Source organism: Hippopotamus amphibius, chromosome 2, assembly GCF_030028045.1.
Source record: "Hippopotamus amphibius kiboko isolate mHipAmp2 chromosome 2, mHipAmp2.hap2, whole genome shotgun sequence".
NCBI lineage: Eukaryota > Metazoa > Chordata > Mammalia > Artiodactyla > Hippopotamidae > Hippopotamus > Hippopotamus amphibius.
In genome coordinates this window covers 66,476,320-66,493,071 of record NC_080187.1, presented here as the reverse complement: position 1 = coordinate 66,493,071, position 16,752 = coordinate 66,476,320, and the positions used below count along the sequence as shown (strand labels likewise).

General features: G+C 40.2%; 1 protein-coding gene across 1 annotated transcript in view; it reads left to right on the top strand.

Annotated features, from left to right (window-relative positions):
- The window catches only part of AOPEP (aminopeptidase O (putative)), a 365,989-nt gene that overhangs the window by 282,830 nt on the left and 66,407 nt on the right, over positions 1-16,752 (top strand). Inside the window, exons 12-13 of the mRNA XM_057722559.1 lie at positions 2,780-2,842; positions 3,274-3,345. Of these exons, the coding sequence (XP_057578542.1) occupies positions 2,780-2,842; positions 3,274-3,345 (135 nt within the window). The remainder of the gene's footprint in view (positions 1-2,779; positions 2,843-3,273; positions 3,346-16,752) is intronic.

The window sequence follows — 16,752 nt, the reverse complement described above, 5'->3', positions numbered from 1 at the left end:
AATTCCCTACACTGATGCAAGATATTAATAATAAAGGAATCTGGGTTTGTTGGCATATGGGAACTCTGTGCTATCTGCACAAATTTTTCTAAAAAATAAAGTCTCGATAAAAACAAAATTTTAATTATCTATAAAAGATAATTACTTTCAAGGAAATAAATAGGATGCTATTAGAAAAAACAGTGGGATGACATAATTTGCTCTAGGGAGTGAGGAAAGACCTTTCTGGAGAAGTGTTGTTTAAGCCCAAAACTAGAGAATAAGTAGGAGCCAGCCAGGCAAAGAAGAGAAGGAAATGCATTCCCAGTAAAGCAAAGTGATACCATTTGAACTGTCTTTGTAAATATCATTCTGGTTTCTTTGTGGAGGATGGATTGAGGAGGGTGGGCTTTGGGGGCAAGGGGACAAAGAAGGAGATAAATTAATAGGCACTTAGAATGGACCACAGCTTTTGCTACCCACTCAAAGTCCTAGAAGAGCAGAGTAACAGTAGGATGTTTTCTTGCTCAGCTTGTGCCAGAAACTGTTAGATTCTCTGTCAACTGGGTGCTAGGAAGAAAGGAGACTGTCAATGGCAGCAAGATGGTGTTCCCAGGTCTTAGTTCCTAAGATCTTTCCACTAGCTTGAAGGGATTTTTAGAATGAGGAGTGGTTGTGTGTGTGTGTGTGTGTGTGGTGTGTGTGTATTTGAGACCACAACCAGATGAAAATTATGAGGTGAAAAATCTTTTAAGTACTAACCACCCAGCTGTAACAGCAGATTTGCATAGAAGTCTGTATAAGGTTTAATTTGCAATAGTTATCTTTCTGCTGCTGGGTTGTTGGAATTTACTTTGATTTTTGTGTCTTCTAAGACTACATGTTTTTAAATTGTTGCTAAATCAACAGAGGACACTTAAGAAAGGTCCATTTAGGCATGGCACTGTACATCAATATTGAACTGTTTGTATAAGGGATCTTAGGGATGGTGAATTCTCAGGGAAAAAATTTCCAGTGGGTAAAGGAAAATGTCAGTCAGTGATAGATTTCTATTGATTCTGGAACTTTAGCAGCACGGAAGCTTAAATAGTTCAAAGTTTTATTTCCATTTAAAATTAAGTAGGTCTGCAATTACATAATCCACTTCATCATTTGTAATTTTTACCTGCCTATATGTATGTGCATTTGAGACTGGCAAGCCTGGTTTTATGCATTTCTTTTACAGTACAAAAATTGTATGTGATAGTTGTATATTATATATAAAAAGATTCGATAACACTGAAAAATCTTTAGCAAATGAGCATGCATTTCATAGCACTTAGCAAATAATGGTTATGTCGATTTAATTCTCCACAGGTGTTTTGTTGTTGTTTTAGTTTTTTTTTTTTTTTAATTCTCGGAAACACAAAGACTAAGTCAGGAGTCTCCCATTTGAGCAGACCTGTTGTTTGTTTTAGGAAATAGAAGTGCACCATCCATGTAATTTTAAGTAGTCCAGTTATGAATACGGGATGAAGGGGATGAAGGGATAAAATAAAGTTTTCCACTCTGATGTCTCCATTAAGAAGCTCCCCTTTGTGTAAAATACTCCATGGCAAAGTTGCTTCTATTTAAAGTAGTGAGTTTGATCTTGGCTTTGATCTAAAGCTTTTGATCTTGAAAAAAGGATGGAGTAGCAATAAAGAGAGAGCAAGACAGATTTTCTTTAAAGAAAGGCGATCAAGTTAAAGGAATGGTCAAGATCAGCAAACGCGAGTGCGATCCGATTTTTCTCCCCAAGCACTCACCCTCCAGGCTGGTTCAGCCACCTTCTGATGAGGATGGAAAGAAAGCCTTTCGGGGGTCGGCGGAAACAACTGAGGGTATCGCACACTTTTATAAGCTGAGTGGAAACTCTACCCCTGTTTATGAAGACTGTCCCCTTCTTAAATTGAACTAGTCGCTCTGAGGGGTCTACAGGCCGGGCGAGCGCGGCGCGGTGGGCGCCCACCCGGAGCGCGTTAGCTCCCGCGGCGCGCGGGCGGAGCTCGGGGCTCGCCGTTCACGCGCTCCAGGCTTCTCCCCCAGGAGGTCACCTGCCACCGCCCTGGAGTCCCGAGGGGCCACTGGAAAAGACCAACTTAATGGCGTCTAATCCGTTCCCAGAGAAAACTCCATTAGGAAAGTTCCTTTCCCTCCGCGAAGGCCATCTGGACGCTCAGGTTTCTGACCCGAAGAGCGAGTTCAGGCTGGCTGCGGGGCTGAGGGCGCTCCTCCCGCTACGCCCCTTCGCCTGTCGGCGGGCAGCACATCTGCTCCCACCGCGGCCAAGAAGCGCTTTCGCGGGTTCGCGGGGTCCCGCAGGGCTGGGGGCTGGAAAGGTAAGCGCGCACCCCGGGGACCGGTCCCCGCGTGGGAGGGCGCGCGCAGGACGCAGGGAGGAGAGGCCAGCTGTTTGCGGAGAGAACAATAAAATAGCCGGCGCGCCGGCGGGGGCGGGGGCGGAGGCGACCTGCGGGGAGGGCGGTGCGGCCGCCTATACCTTTAAGGCAGGCCCCGCCCCCGCCCAGCGCCCGCCCGCCGCCCGCGCCGCCGCCCGCGCCGCCGCCCGCGCCCCGCGCCGCCTGCCGCCCGCGCTGCGCCTTAGGTGTTGCGGGCCTCGAGCGCCCGCCGCTTGCCGCGGGGACGGCGGGGCGCTCGGCTCCCACCGTCACCTACCGCGGGCGAGGTACGGGGTCCGCGCGCCCAGTCGGTGGGGCGCGGGGGAGGGAGGCCGGGGCGGCTCCCGGGATAAACTTGACTCTGTCCCCTTCCCCCGCAGCCGCTGCAGAGGGAGCGCCGGGCCGGGGCGGAGTGCGGGCTCGCGCGGCAAGTGAGCGCGGAGGTGAGTGCGAGCGGCGCGGTCGCCGCGCTCCTCTCCCTGCCCGGGCGGCGGGTCCCGCTTGCGTCCCTGGCTCGGAGAGCCCGGTCGGCGGCGACGCGCGACGGCGGTGGGTAAGATGGCCCTGGTTCGGGGGCTCCGGCGCTCACCGGCGCGGGGGCGGCAAGCCGGGCCCGTGACTGAGGGAGCGGCCGGGGCGAAGGTCACGGCCTGGGCTCGCCGCAGACCCGAGGGCCCCCTGCGCTGAGGCGGCCCCGCGAGTCCCAGAGGTGCCTGGGGCTCCCCCAGGTGAAGCCGAGGGAGGCTGCGTCGCGAGGCCGTCGGTTGTTTGTTTCTCTTGCCGGGGTGGGGTGGGGGGGCGGCGGCCCTGGTGGGGGCGGCCCTCAGGAGCCGTCGTCCTGTGTTTAAAATGCCCTGTGGTTTTTGAATTGCAGGTCGCGAAATGGGTCCGAGTGAACAGGAGACCCCGAAAACGGAAACGAAGGGAGACAGAAGTGTTTGAAAAGGTAGGCGTCCCTGAAAGAGAGCACTGGATGGAGTTCTGGATCAGTCTTCCCGTCTGCCCCTGAGTACTTGGTCGCAACAAGACAGTAGCTTTTTTTTTTTAATTTTAAGTTTGCAGTAAACCTTAGATTTATCTGGATAGTTCTACAGAAACACTAGGTGATAACCCTAGTGACTGTCAACGTACTGTGTTCTCAGGAAGTGAGAATGACCCGGGATGGAGATATCTTTTATGCTCATTAAATAGAGCATTAGGACGTAAGCGAGTTCCATTATTAGATTAGACCAGTAGTATTTATTATGGTATTAAATTATAATTATATAAGCGCTTCTAAAAAAGAAGGGGGGTGTTCTGAATAAATCACCCACAGTATCAGGTTTCTCTGCTTGGTCGTGATAGAGACAGTAGCACGCTCATTCACTTAGACTTCAGAGTACTCTAAAAAATGGAGAGAGAAGAAAGAAGTGTATTACTTTTGAAACACTAGGAGGGATTTTATTTGCTAAAGCAAATGAGAAATTTGTTTTTCTACATTTAGAATTTCAGTATTGTACTTTGCAGAAGTTTGGAGTACCTGTTTTCTCCTGAAATTGTATAAAGTTAAAACTTGATTTGTCATTGTAATAAGTATTATGAAATAAGGTAAGTAGCCTGTTGGTTCCTGAGTGGTTTTGTTGAAAACTCTTAAAAGTGAATAATGTTTTTACAAACCTTACAGCAGGTATGATTTTTGTTGTTTTGGCTTTAATTATTTTACTGTTTTTTGATTCTTGAAAGCACCAAGGAATTAAAATAGCAGTGTGTTGTTTTTCTGCTGCTAGAATGTATGATGAATCACTTCTGATTCTGAAGCCAAATTCTTGCTGATAGCATTGCTGCCAACTTCTGTGATGTGTTGCCTTAGTATGGGCATTGCAGCGTCCGAGAATGTGCACAAAGCACATCATAATGAAGGTGATACCAAAGTTTCAGAGTGCACGTAAGGATACCAAGGGCAGCTTCTAAGAGAACTGCAAAAAGAACTGGCCTAGGAGTATAGTCGTTTGTAAGGAGACATCCAGTGTGTGAAAAGCCTTTCCCTTGTAAAACAAAGAGTCATATATGTAAGTTCAGTTAAATAGTAATAGAAAAAGTTGTCATTTTGAATGGGCTTGGGTTTTCTGACCATACCTTAGCATGCTATGGTAGGTCTTGTTTCTTTAACTTTCATGGTCTAGGTGTTTTTAAAAATGTTTGTGAGGTGATGAATGGATGAGGTCATAAAATGTCCAAAGAAGGAAAAAGAACTACGGCTTTAAAAATATTTAACTATTATTTTTTTAAACCCAAGGTAACATTACCCAAGCACACAATGTATCACGCATAAAAGAAGGGGAAGCCCTTATCTTTGTGGGTTACCAGGTACTATCACTACCAAAATCTGTATTTGAAGTAACTGTATCTGTGACACCCATGACCTGACCACTGCCTTCTTAGAATGAGACAGATAGGGACTGAGGATTTTGCCTTCCAGGAAAATTGGAGTTCTTCACTGAGCCATTTCTCCTTGAGAGAGGCTATTGTGTTGGAGCGTATGGGGAGGACGCACTTTTGACTTTTCTTAGAAATTGTGGGCAGCAGTTTTGAGGACACGAAAATGAAGTGGGTTGAGACCATCATGCTGAGCTTCCTTTCAAGGACTGGAGCTTAAAGCTGACTAGCTTTGAGGGTGGAGGTGGGAATCTTGGAATTGTATCAGGGAATATTCATCATCCGTGTCTCCAGTCTTTCCTTCTGCTTCTGCATGGCAGCTGAGCCCTTTGCCCACTGTTTTGCCTCTGCTGCACCTAGGACAGAGTTTAGAACTCACTGAGGTAAAGCATGCAGTATTTTCAAGGACAGGGAGAGAGGGGATGTGATCAGCCGCCAAGGACATTAGAACAAGTTCCGAAAAACACAGAAGCTGTACTGCAGCTGGTAGCCGAGGTGTGTTCTTTGATTGCCTGTGGAGAGTCTAGTCCAAAATACACATCGAATTCTGTGGTAATGAGTATTCAAATACGTCATTTGTTAACTTTTTGCTGGGATTTGAACCTGTCATTCGTAGGAATCTAGGTAGTTAACTTACTTTTGAGTTTAGCAATTTTTTTTTAAGTGTGTGCCATGCCACAAGTAGAAGCATATTAGTCCATTTTTCTTTTTTCGTGCATTTAGTGTTTTTCTACAACCTTAGAATAAAATAAAACTATGGTGTTTTCTACCTTTATTCATTTTGTGTAGCTAAAATAAAATGAATTTTAGTCTTTCCTGGTACGCTGTACATTTAAAACCTAGCCATTGTTTTTATTTGCCTACTTTGTCTTTTCCCCTTTCTCTCCCTCCCGCTGCCCTTTCTTCCATCCCCCAGGTCTCTATTTGCATCTTCAGGCCTCAGGCGGGATTCAGCCCTGATGAGTGAACTTGGGGGATGAGTGGTTTGTATTTAACTATGCTAGGGTCATAACATTTTTCCTCTGATTTTTACTGATTCATGGAAAGCAGTCTTCTGACCTGTCTGAGGAAGGAAAACAGAAAGCAGTAGTGCAAGGCCAGAGTCTGAAAAGGGGCATTTAGCGAGGAATTAAACCTTTAAGAATGTAATCTTGCAGGAATGATTATTTTCCCCCCTTAAAATCTTGAAGGTGCTAAGTGGTAGGCATAACTTGGTGTAACTTGAAATACTAGTTGAGGTTTTCATTGAACTCAGAAGGAGAAGCAAAACAAACTTATCCTGTGCTCAGCTGTGGGTTAAAATAACGAATAATGAAATAAAATAAACCGGGTGAGTGAGAGGTACCACCGGAAAAGTGATTTAAGATGCACTCCTGGCCTTTCCTGGCCTGTACTGCTGTGTTGTGTCATTCCCACCCACCCACCAGATAGCTCTGCTGTCTTTCTGTGCTGTCTTACAGGTTTTCATTTCTTGTCTTTTCTGAAGATGCATCATTCTTTTGTCTGCATCTTTGACATTTATTTCCATTTTATTTTATCTTTGTTTTAGCCCCTTTTCCACTGGTGTAACTGAGTTTCTTTACATTGTTTTTTGTTTTCTTCATTTTTAGTTACAAAACTCACCTCTCTTTTGCTTCTGGTCGTCAGGTATTTTCTTCTTAAATTCTGATATTCTTTCTTTTTCGTTATTTCGAGTTCCTTTTATTTAGTTTGAATAATTTATGCCACAGAAATGCAAAGAGAATGTGAGCAACTATACAGAGAACAATTAGGATGAATGGGTTAGTCTGCTCTGCAAGGGGTGGGTTACACAATGGTGACTGTGGCAGTGAATTGTATCATGTATATTTTTAAAAATAATGTTAATAGATTTTATTAAATGACTTGGTTTTAGAAGGATACACATCTTTTCAGCTGCTTTTATATTTAACTGATTCAAAGATGAATACAAATTATGCATCATGTTCAAAGATTAAGGACTAAATATAATGTTTTCATAAATATATACATGTGAAATAATGTAATATTTTTGGTAATTCTTTTATCTAAGAATTAGGATATACTGTAGATTAATAATTTATGAAATCATATATTTGAAGAAAATATCTGAGTGGCATTATGATTTCTTTAGAGAAAGAAAATTCCAATTTTCATATTTGAAAGAAGCACCCTTTCTTCTCTATGTGCATCTGATAATAGAACAAATTTTAAAATACTCGTCTCTGGTCATCAGTAAGTATATATGACGATGTCAGAAGTATTCATTGGCATACTTTTAAAACATTGAAAATTCAGTACTAAGGTTTGCTGTTACTATTAACAAGGGCTCCTTAGTGTGTGTTAGTGTGTTGACAAGCAAGTGTCTTGGCGAAAGTGAGATTGGCCTCTGTTACGATTAGTCATAAGAAACACTAGGTGCAAATGGTTTCCAGCAAAGGCTCCCTTTAAGGTTACCTTAATTATTCTTTTCTTCCAGAACCTGAAAAATAATACCCTTACGCATAAAATTGTTTACAGTTTGGTGAAATTTTCCTTGAAATATTGAGTGAAACTTGAAAATCTAGAAAGAAGGTTGTGAAAATGTGGATTTATAGTATTTAGTCGCCATTTTCATGGGAGCCAAATGATAAATTCTGTTTTCTGAGTCTTTGAGGGAGGATACTGGAACTGTTTTCTTTGTGGTAGTATCCTTCCTGAATTCTGGACCATTTTCACTCTGCTTTTTCATTTGTTCTTTCCACATGCTTAATTCTAAACTGAAATCATTGATAACCTTGATAATAATTCACAGAAGATTTTTTAAATCCAACTTGGCTTATACATTTTGCCACATTTATTGCTCCTTTTAAAATTTTACACATTTTAGGAGAATGTTTTTATTACAATTCTGATATTGAAATATTCAACATGGTAAAGGTAGGTGCAAATTTTAAACTAATAAAGTGTTTACTGCTGTTTGTCTTTTGTGACAAAGATCTGTTTTCTATTTGGTTTATGATTTCTGGAAAACAGTATTTAAGACTAATAAAAATTATCTGGTTTTTTTTGTGGATCTGTAACAGCGGAAGGCAACTGTGTTAGGCTTGACTTTGGAACTCTTAGGATACTTGGTAAAATGGCACACAAGGGAGTGCTGAACTAAACGGTCCCTTCTCTTCATAGGAACTACCCGCATTTAGCAAAATGGTAGGTGTGGGCAGCCACTCTTATGTAACTGAGGCAGCATTCGTGTTGAGTGATTTCCCAGGCATTGGTGCCCTTTCCTCTTTTCAGAAACGCTCTTGCCTTGTGAGAATTCATAACTAGACTACATTTATATAGCTGTAATCTCTTACAATAGATTCATTGATACTTGATCTCGTAGAAAAGCTTTATGGATTCTAATGAGTCACAGCTCTTGAGGCACCAGCCGCCCTCCCTCACGCCCTCCCTATCAGTGAGTGGCTTTGTGTCCTGTGTTGTACTGATTGTGCCTTTGGATGACAACTTACTTGAGTGATGGGGGGAGGCAGAATTATTTATTAAAAATAATTACAAAGAAACCAAACAAAGGGGTAATTACAGCGCTGTTAATATACAGTTTGTTATTTTATTGCTGAAATATTTGGAACTCAGTCTTTTTTGTCGGTCTCCCTTTTTTCCTTGTAAATCCCTAACAAAAACATAATTTATTAAATTTTCTGTACCCAGGTCTCTTGTTAGATCTGGTTTCACAAGATCTTGGTTTTTTTTTTCTTCCCTTAGCTGGACCAAGGAAGAATTGCTGATAAAAGATGTATTTTTGGTAGCCTCAGGAAGTCTGATCTGTATAATTTTATAGCATTAAATTTTCATCTATTTCTTAGTTTTTTTTTTTTTTTTAAGAATGTGCAGTTCTTTAAAAAATGTGAGAATTCTGAGTGTACTAAAATTCCTTCCCATTTTCAACTGGTGTGATGGGGAAAATTTAAAGTATAGTCACCCACTTACCCTCATGCACTTATTCACATATTGTGAAAAGAACCTTTGAATGGAACTATTAATGTAATAATAGCTGACACTTGTCATGTGTCAAGCACTCTTCTAAGTGTTTTACGTTTATCAACTCGTAAATGTACCATTAAAATAGTGTCACAAAATAGCAGTGTGATATGAGGATGTTGTAGACTGTGTCAAACACTTTGTGAAGGTAGATGAGTTATAAACAAATCGAATAATTGCTGCAGAAAAGAATGCTTTGGGCAAGACTTAAAAATTCTCTTTAACCCAGGCTATTGACAGTCCTAGACCACCAACGTAACACATACGTTTCTAAGTTAGGAAAATCTCAAACAGCATGTATTTTGAAAACACTTGAAAGTGTGCAGATAATTACACTATTGTTGATTTTAGCAGATTTGATGCCAGCAGCCATCAACTCTTATATGCCATGAGAGATGAAAGCCATTTTAATATAAAACATAAGAGTTTGGCTAGAAAAGGGAGGCAGGCAGAGAAAAATTTTGTGACTTTTAGTTTTATAGGAAGCATTAGTTACATTCCTGTGACAAAACGCTTTACTTGGCAGTCATTCTCATCTTAGGCATTTTAATGAGCTGCTGTTTTGTGCCTGGTATCATATGGCACTAATAAGATGCATTATTTTAGTAGCACCTACTGATGTCAGTGTAGTTTAGGGCCTGTCATTGTTTCCATTAATCTTCTATTTTAGGGGGCTGACACTAGCATGTGTCTTTAAGTCTAGCCAACATGTATTTCATTTATATTTCTGGGTCTCTGCACAAAGGAAAAATGACACGCATGCTTCGTATTTCCAGTACTTAGAAAAGGGCCTGATCACATACAGCCTTGATAAATATTTGTTGAATGAATTAGATGAATGAATCTCACAAATGGTACCTCTCTATAAACTCATACCTGGCTTTTGCATTTAAAAAAATTTTAATGTCCAGGTTTTTGTTTTGTTCTTTATTGACAGAGGTTTTCATTAAAGCACATTTGGTAGAGCTTTCCTGGCTGTCGTGGGTCATCTTTTTCATCTCCTATAAAGAGAGCTCAGAGCCAGGAAGACTGACACTGATCCCAGTTCTTCCACCTAATTGTGTGCTCCTTAAGTTTGTCACTTGCCTTTTGCTTTCATCTGAAAATCGTTCTATTTAATAGGCCAGTTAAGCCAATTTGTATTAATTATGAGAATAATATTTACAGTTTTATGATAAATTTTTTTCTTTTGTCCATTTTTTGGTATTTAGGAAGGCTTGTATTTTTGTTCTAGTGGTTACTTTGACATAATAACACATTTTTGCCTCTAGTCCACTTTTTTTTTCTTGTGTATTGATTTTCTGCTATGAGCAGTAGTAAAATTGGATATTAACCTTTTCTTGCCCCACCCCTCTTTATCTTCTGTCCTGTGGCGTGAAGTGTTATCTTTCAACTTCCAGGTAAATACCTATGGCACAGTCAGCAAACTAATAGTATTTTTCATATGATCTTCCCATCCCCCTCCCCTTTTTGAAAGTTGTACTCTATCTGCAATGTCTGAACATGTAGCCATTACCTATTTTACTGTATCCTTTATGAAATCACTTAGTTTTAGTTCTGCAAGTAAGTCTATATTTAATGCTCATCATCCACCCTTATATTCATCTTCAGTCATTTTGGTTTTCTGAAGCTAGTTCTATGGTGGATTTCTCAGGAAGAGCTTGGGGCGGCAATATTTCCTGAGTTCGTGTATGTTTATAAGCTTGTACTGTTTATACGTGAAGGTCAGTTCAGCTAGACATAAAATCCTTGGCTCATACTTTCTTTATTTAAGTGTCTTAGATATGTTCCTCCACAGTCTTGCATAAAGTCTGACACTGGTCTCATTTCTTTTCCTTAGAGTGACCTGGTTTTTTTCTTTAAATTCCAAAAATTTTTCTTTAATATATCTCATTCCACAATCCGTTTTCCCAATTGTCACTTGCTTTTGAGCTTTTATTTTCTTCTTCTGTAAAATGAGAATAATGGTATGTGTTTTTGCCTGCTCAGAGAGTGGATTTGAAGACCAAATGAGATACTGTATATAAAGTGCTTTAAATTTATTTTACTTTCTTGTTACCCTTTAAAGTCCCTTGTTGTCAGGAACTTTAAAATTTAGAGTACTTCGTTTTATAGTCAGTTGGATTTGAGTTGGCTTTATATTCATGAGAAACCTAAAGTGGATACTCTGAAGTCTTCTGTCTGTATTCTGGCAGTAAATAAACTCACCCTGATCCATGCGAGTAGAACTGCTGGCTTCAAAGCACTGGTGCTTTTTGCAAGTATCTCATTTAGAAAACTCCATCTCCACTGTATTCTTCTCATATTCTTGCCTGTCATATATTAGTTTCCCACCCAGAATCCTGGGTTTATGTGATTTTAATCTATATGTGCATAAAACAATACAGAGGAAAAAAATTAAAGGACTCTACTTTTCAGATAATGAGGAGAGCTGAAAACCTAAATCAGTCTAATCAGTCAACATATTTTCTTAGATTTGTTACATATAAGGCCCTGTGTAGGAAGCTGCTGGAAAATACCAAAGAAGCAGATGTCATTTCTGGCCATGGGAGATAAAACACACAACGTATCAAAGATCATTTACAAAATAGCATGTGATAAGTAAATCCAAACCAGTGTAGCACAAACTAAGGACATGAGTATATGGATGCATTTTACCTGAGGCTACGCTGGACTAGAGTTTCCATTCCTGGGCCTTGTTTTGATAAAGCAGCCCTTTACACATGCAGGCTGGAAGTTATGGTGGGAAATTGGGTAATTGAATTAACTGAATCCATTTTAGTGCTTTTACCTGATTTGTAAGCACAGATAGGGGTTTGATTGACATACATATAAATAGTGTTAGTGTCTTTATTGAATATGTGATTTTAAAAAATAAATGCATCCATGTTTGGCAAGTAAGGCTGGAACCCGTCGTCGAAATTCTGCTGACACTCATGAATCAGAATAATTTGGAAACCCAAGGCTAGAAATGCAATACTGTCTGTGATTCTGTGTAATGCATTCCTTATTAAATTCTATGTTTATTTAAACAATTTATTTACTAACTTCATTGCATATCCACAACATACAAAACCCTGAGTAGGGAGTACAGAGATGAATGGAAAACAGTCCTCAGAGAGTTTACAGTTGAGATGTAAAAAACTAGAAAGAGAAGAAAACAAAATTGAGTCAAATCTATATCAGATACATTAGGTATATATACAGAACAATTTGGGTCTCATGAGGAAAGGAAGTCATATCACTTTGGGCTATTTGCATTATCCGTAAGCCTTGTCCAGGCTAATAGCAGGATACAAATATTTGTTCCAGTTCATTCAACTTTTGTTATTTTGTAGAATTGGGGATGCCATAATTTTTGTTCTCAAAGTTCAGATTATCTTCATGAGAACACACTAAAACTATGAAGTCAGTATAGTTGACCCTTGAACAACTTGGAGGTTAATCCAAGTATAATTTGATAGTCTTCCATATCTGAGGTTCGTCCACATCCCTGGATTCAACTAACTATGGATCATGTGGCACTGTAGTATTTACTGATGAAAAATATCCGCGTGTAAGTGGACCCGTGCAGTTTAAACTCACGTTGTTCAAGGGTAAGCTGTATTTCTCTTTGGCTCACCAATGTGAAATCAAAGTCCTGTACCAAGTTTAGGCTACCTCTGAACTTGAGGATGTAAATTTTTAATTCTATTTCTCTATTTTTTTTCCTTTTATTTTCATCTTTCAGTTTTGGGTTTTTTCCTTCCCCCTAAATGTTTGGTTTCAAGGCAAAATGAGAAATGAGAATGTTTGGGAGTTTCCCCCCTTGTGATTTTTGGATGTTGTGTTCTCTTATTCAGAAAATATCCCACGTGTTTTCAGCACCACAGATGAGCTCTTTTTCTTTTTTTACAGTATTTTAAAAAATAGTTATATACCTCTTTTATTTTTTGATAATGAGAACAAATGAACTTGTCAAGTGGGCCACAAAAATTGCATTAAGTGTATATTCAAATCATTGATCATTTTATGTATCTTTCTATGAATCAAACAAGCATTGGTTTTTCAGAGTGTTAAAATCTAAATCATACAACTGTGAAGATTCAGATTTATGTATACGAAAGCAGGAAAACAAACTGATTTGCGAAGTAATACCAATGAAACCATGTAAAGTGGGGAAAATGGTCTCAGATTATATGTTTTCACTTTTCTGGCATTTTCATAGAAAAGGCAATAGTAGTCATTTTCTGTGGCTTCATTTATAACTGAAGGTAATAACGTTCATGCTGTTAATTTTGTGTGGCAGTTTTTGTTTGATGTCCAAGAAAAATTCATGACATCCGTGAAGGGCATGAGATGTTAAAGAATAACAGCAGAAAAAAGCCTAGAAGAGAAACAGAACATACCTCTGGACTATGCGTATACAGTTTGGTTTCTGATCTTTTCTCCGCAACTGTCACACATACAAGCTTTAATTTTAAGTGTTGAAGATACACTGTTACATTTATTCCTGACATTCAAGGTAAAGGATGCTGAGTGCTCCCATAGACAACAGAGGATAGTGATTCTGATTCTCTTAACAACCTTATTGAGTTATATGTCATATATATTTTATATGCCATGAAACTTATGCATATGCAGTTTTGCACCCACTACCACAATTCAGTTTTCGAACATTCCCATCACCAGAAAGTTCCCTCATGTCCATTTGTGGTCAGTGCCTATCCCTACTCCTACCCCAGGACAGCTCCTGATCTGCTTTCTGTCTTTTGTTGTTTTAGCTGCATTGGGTCTTTGTTGCTGCACGCGGACTTTCTCTAGTTGCGGTGAGCAGGGGCTACTCTTTGCTGTGGTACTTGGGCTTCCCAATGTGGAGGCTTCTCTTGTGGAGCACAGGCTCTAGGCACGCGGGCTTCAGTAGTTGTGGCATTTGGGCTCAGTAGTTGTGGCGCACGGGCTTAGTTGCTGTGCAGCATGTGGCATCTTCCCTGACCAGGGATCAAACCCGTGTCCCCTGCATTGGCAGGTGGATTCTTAACCACTGCGCCACCAGGGAAGTCCCTGCTTTCTGTCTATTGTTTTGCCTTTGCTAGAAATTTCATATAAATGGAATCATATACACTTGAGTGTTTTGGATCTGGCTTCTTTCATTTATTTATGTTTTGAGGACCAACCATGTTACATGTATCACTAGTTTGTTCCTTTTTATTTATTTTTATTATTTATGTATATCTATATCTGCAAGGCATGTGGAATCTTACCCCGACCAGGGATCAAAGCCCGTGCCCCCTGCAGGGGGAGCGCAGAGTCTTAACCACTGGACTGCCAGGGAAGTCCCTGTCCCTTTTTATTATGAAGTACTCTGTTTTGTGGATGTACTGCATTTTGTTTTATCTATTATTGGTTGATAGATGTTTGGATTTTTTGCAGTGTTTGGCTGTTAGGATAGTGGTGTGACTATATTCATGTACACATATTCCTCTTGTGTAGATAGATACCTAGGACTAGCATGGCTTGGCCTTTTGCTAGGTGTATGTTTAATTTTTAAGAAACTGCTAAAAATTGCCACCAGCAATGTTTAAGATTACTGTTTCTCTGCCTCTTCATCTGCACTTGGTAATATTAGATTTCTTTATGTTAGCCATTCTCATGAGTATTAAACCATGTCTTTTATACTTAAGGCTTTTATTTCTTGTGAGGATCTGTAAGTAGATAATTTTAATAAGCTTTTGTTCTCCGTTTTGCAGATCAGAAATCAAGTAGTGCAGTAAATGGAAAATCTGAATGTCTCACCCAGGATCCCCAAATGAGTCCTCATGCGTCAGTTGGAGTTGTAGTGACCTACTTTTATTCCGACACTTGTCTCCCTGTGACTCTGGTCCTCTTTGTCCGCGTAGCCTTGTTAGGTGTGGCTTTCTTTTGATCTTTGTAGAATGATCCATTTTTATGTCTCTGGAATTTTGTCTCATGAAATCCAGTTGTTTTCTGCAGAGGGGTGGTGATGTCTTGGAGAGGTGACCCTCCCTGCAGTGTGCAGACCTTGGGTGGCTCAAGCCTGGTTCCCAAGGTGGACTCCTGTTGACTGTACCACCACGTGTCATCCTGTCAAAGGGGGTGGATACGTGTCTTGCCAGAGCCTTGTGGGAGTTAAGGGAGGTGTCTTATCTAAAACAGCTGGCACTTATTAAGTATTTAGTATGTTTTAGAGCACCTCTTCAAATAAGAAGGTGAAAGACTGATTACCTAATGGCATGTGGATAGACACCATTCATTTGGTTTTTATCCTTCTCTGCAGTAGTGAGATAGGAAAACATTCTTAAATTTATTTACAGACCAACCCCCGGCACCCCCCCCAAACAGCCTTGATTTCTTCCTGTAATTGTTCTTTGGTTTGTCGCAAATATAGCAGTAGTACTCATGCAAGTCTGTATGTTTTGCCGCTGTCTTTTGACTTTATTCAAGACCAGTCATGTTTCTCAGCGCTACTCTACTGTTTCATTTGCATCTGTCTTCAGTTTGTCTGCTACAGAATAAATCGTCATTGTTCTTGTTCCAAACAGGAAGCTCTCAAAGTGCTCTTCAGGCTGTTGATAAGATTTCTATTCTAGCAAAGCTCTATTTTAAATCAGTCTATAATCATTTTTTGTACTCAGGTCATTACTTTTATTTCTTTTCCCCAAACTATTTTGATTTGAATTTCCTTTGAAGGCTGGTGGAGCTTATACAAGTACCAGCTAATGAATGGCACTTAGTATTGGGCACACCTTCTCCTCTGTTGTCATTTTGCAGTATATTTCTGGTCTAAGGGGAAAACTACCTTTGTTACCTTTCACTAGGCAGGGTTGCAATGTTTAATTTATTTCATGACGAAAGGTAAATTCTAGTACAGGTAGTTGTCTTGAAATATATTCTCTAAAATGGTTCTTGGTCACACGGAGTTACTTTTGTTTTTTCTTTCTTCTTTTTAAAAAGATTATTTATTTATTTATGGCTGTGCACAGGCTTTCTCTAGTTGTGGAGAGCGGGGGCTGCTCTTCCTTGCGGTGCGTGGGCTTCTCAGTGTGGTGGCTTTTCTTGTTGCAGAGCACAGGCTCTAGGCACTTGAGCTTCAGTAGTTGCAGGGCGTGGGTCAGTAGTTGTGACCCACGGGCTTAGTTGCTCTGCAGCATGTGGGATCTTCCCAAATTGGATAACCTGGAAGAAATGGATAAATTCTTAGAAAAATACAGTTTTCCAAGACTGAACCAGGAAGAAATAGAAACCATGAACAGACCAATCACAAGTACAGAAATTGAGGCAGTGATTAAAAATCTCCCAACACACAAAAGCCCAGGACCAGATGGGTTCACAGCGAATTCTATCAAACATTTAGAGAAGAGCTAACACCTATCCTTCTCAAACTCTTCCAAAATATCGCAAAAGGCAGAACACTCCCAAACTCATTCTACGAGGCCACCACCAAAACCAGGCAAAGATGTCACAAAAAAAGAAAATTACAGACCAATATCACTGATGAATACAGATGCAAAAATCCTCAACAAAATACTAGCTAACAGACTCCAACAGTGCATTAAAAAAATCATACACCATGATCAAGTGGGGTTTATCCCTGGGATGCAAGGATTCTTCAATATATGCAAATCAATCAGCGTGATACATCATATCAACAAATTGAAGGATAAAAACCATATGATCATTTCAATAGATGCAGAAAAAGCTTTTGACAAAGTTCAACATCCATTTATGATAAAAGCTCTCCAGAAAATGGGCATAGAAGGAAATTACCTCAACATAATAAAAGCCATATATGAGAAACCAAAAGCCAACATCGTTCTAAATGGGGAAAAACTGAAAGAATTTCCTCTTAGAACAGGAACAAGACAAGGGTGTCCACTCTCACCATTATTATTCAACATAATTTTGGAAGTTTTAGCCA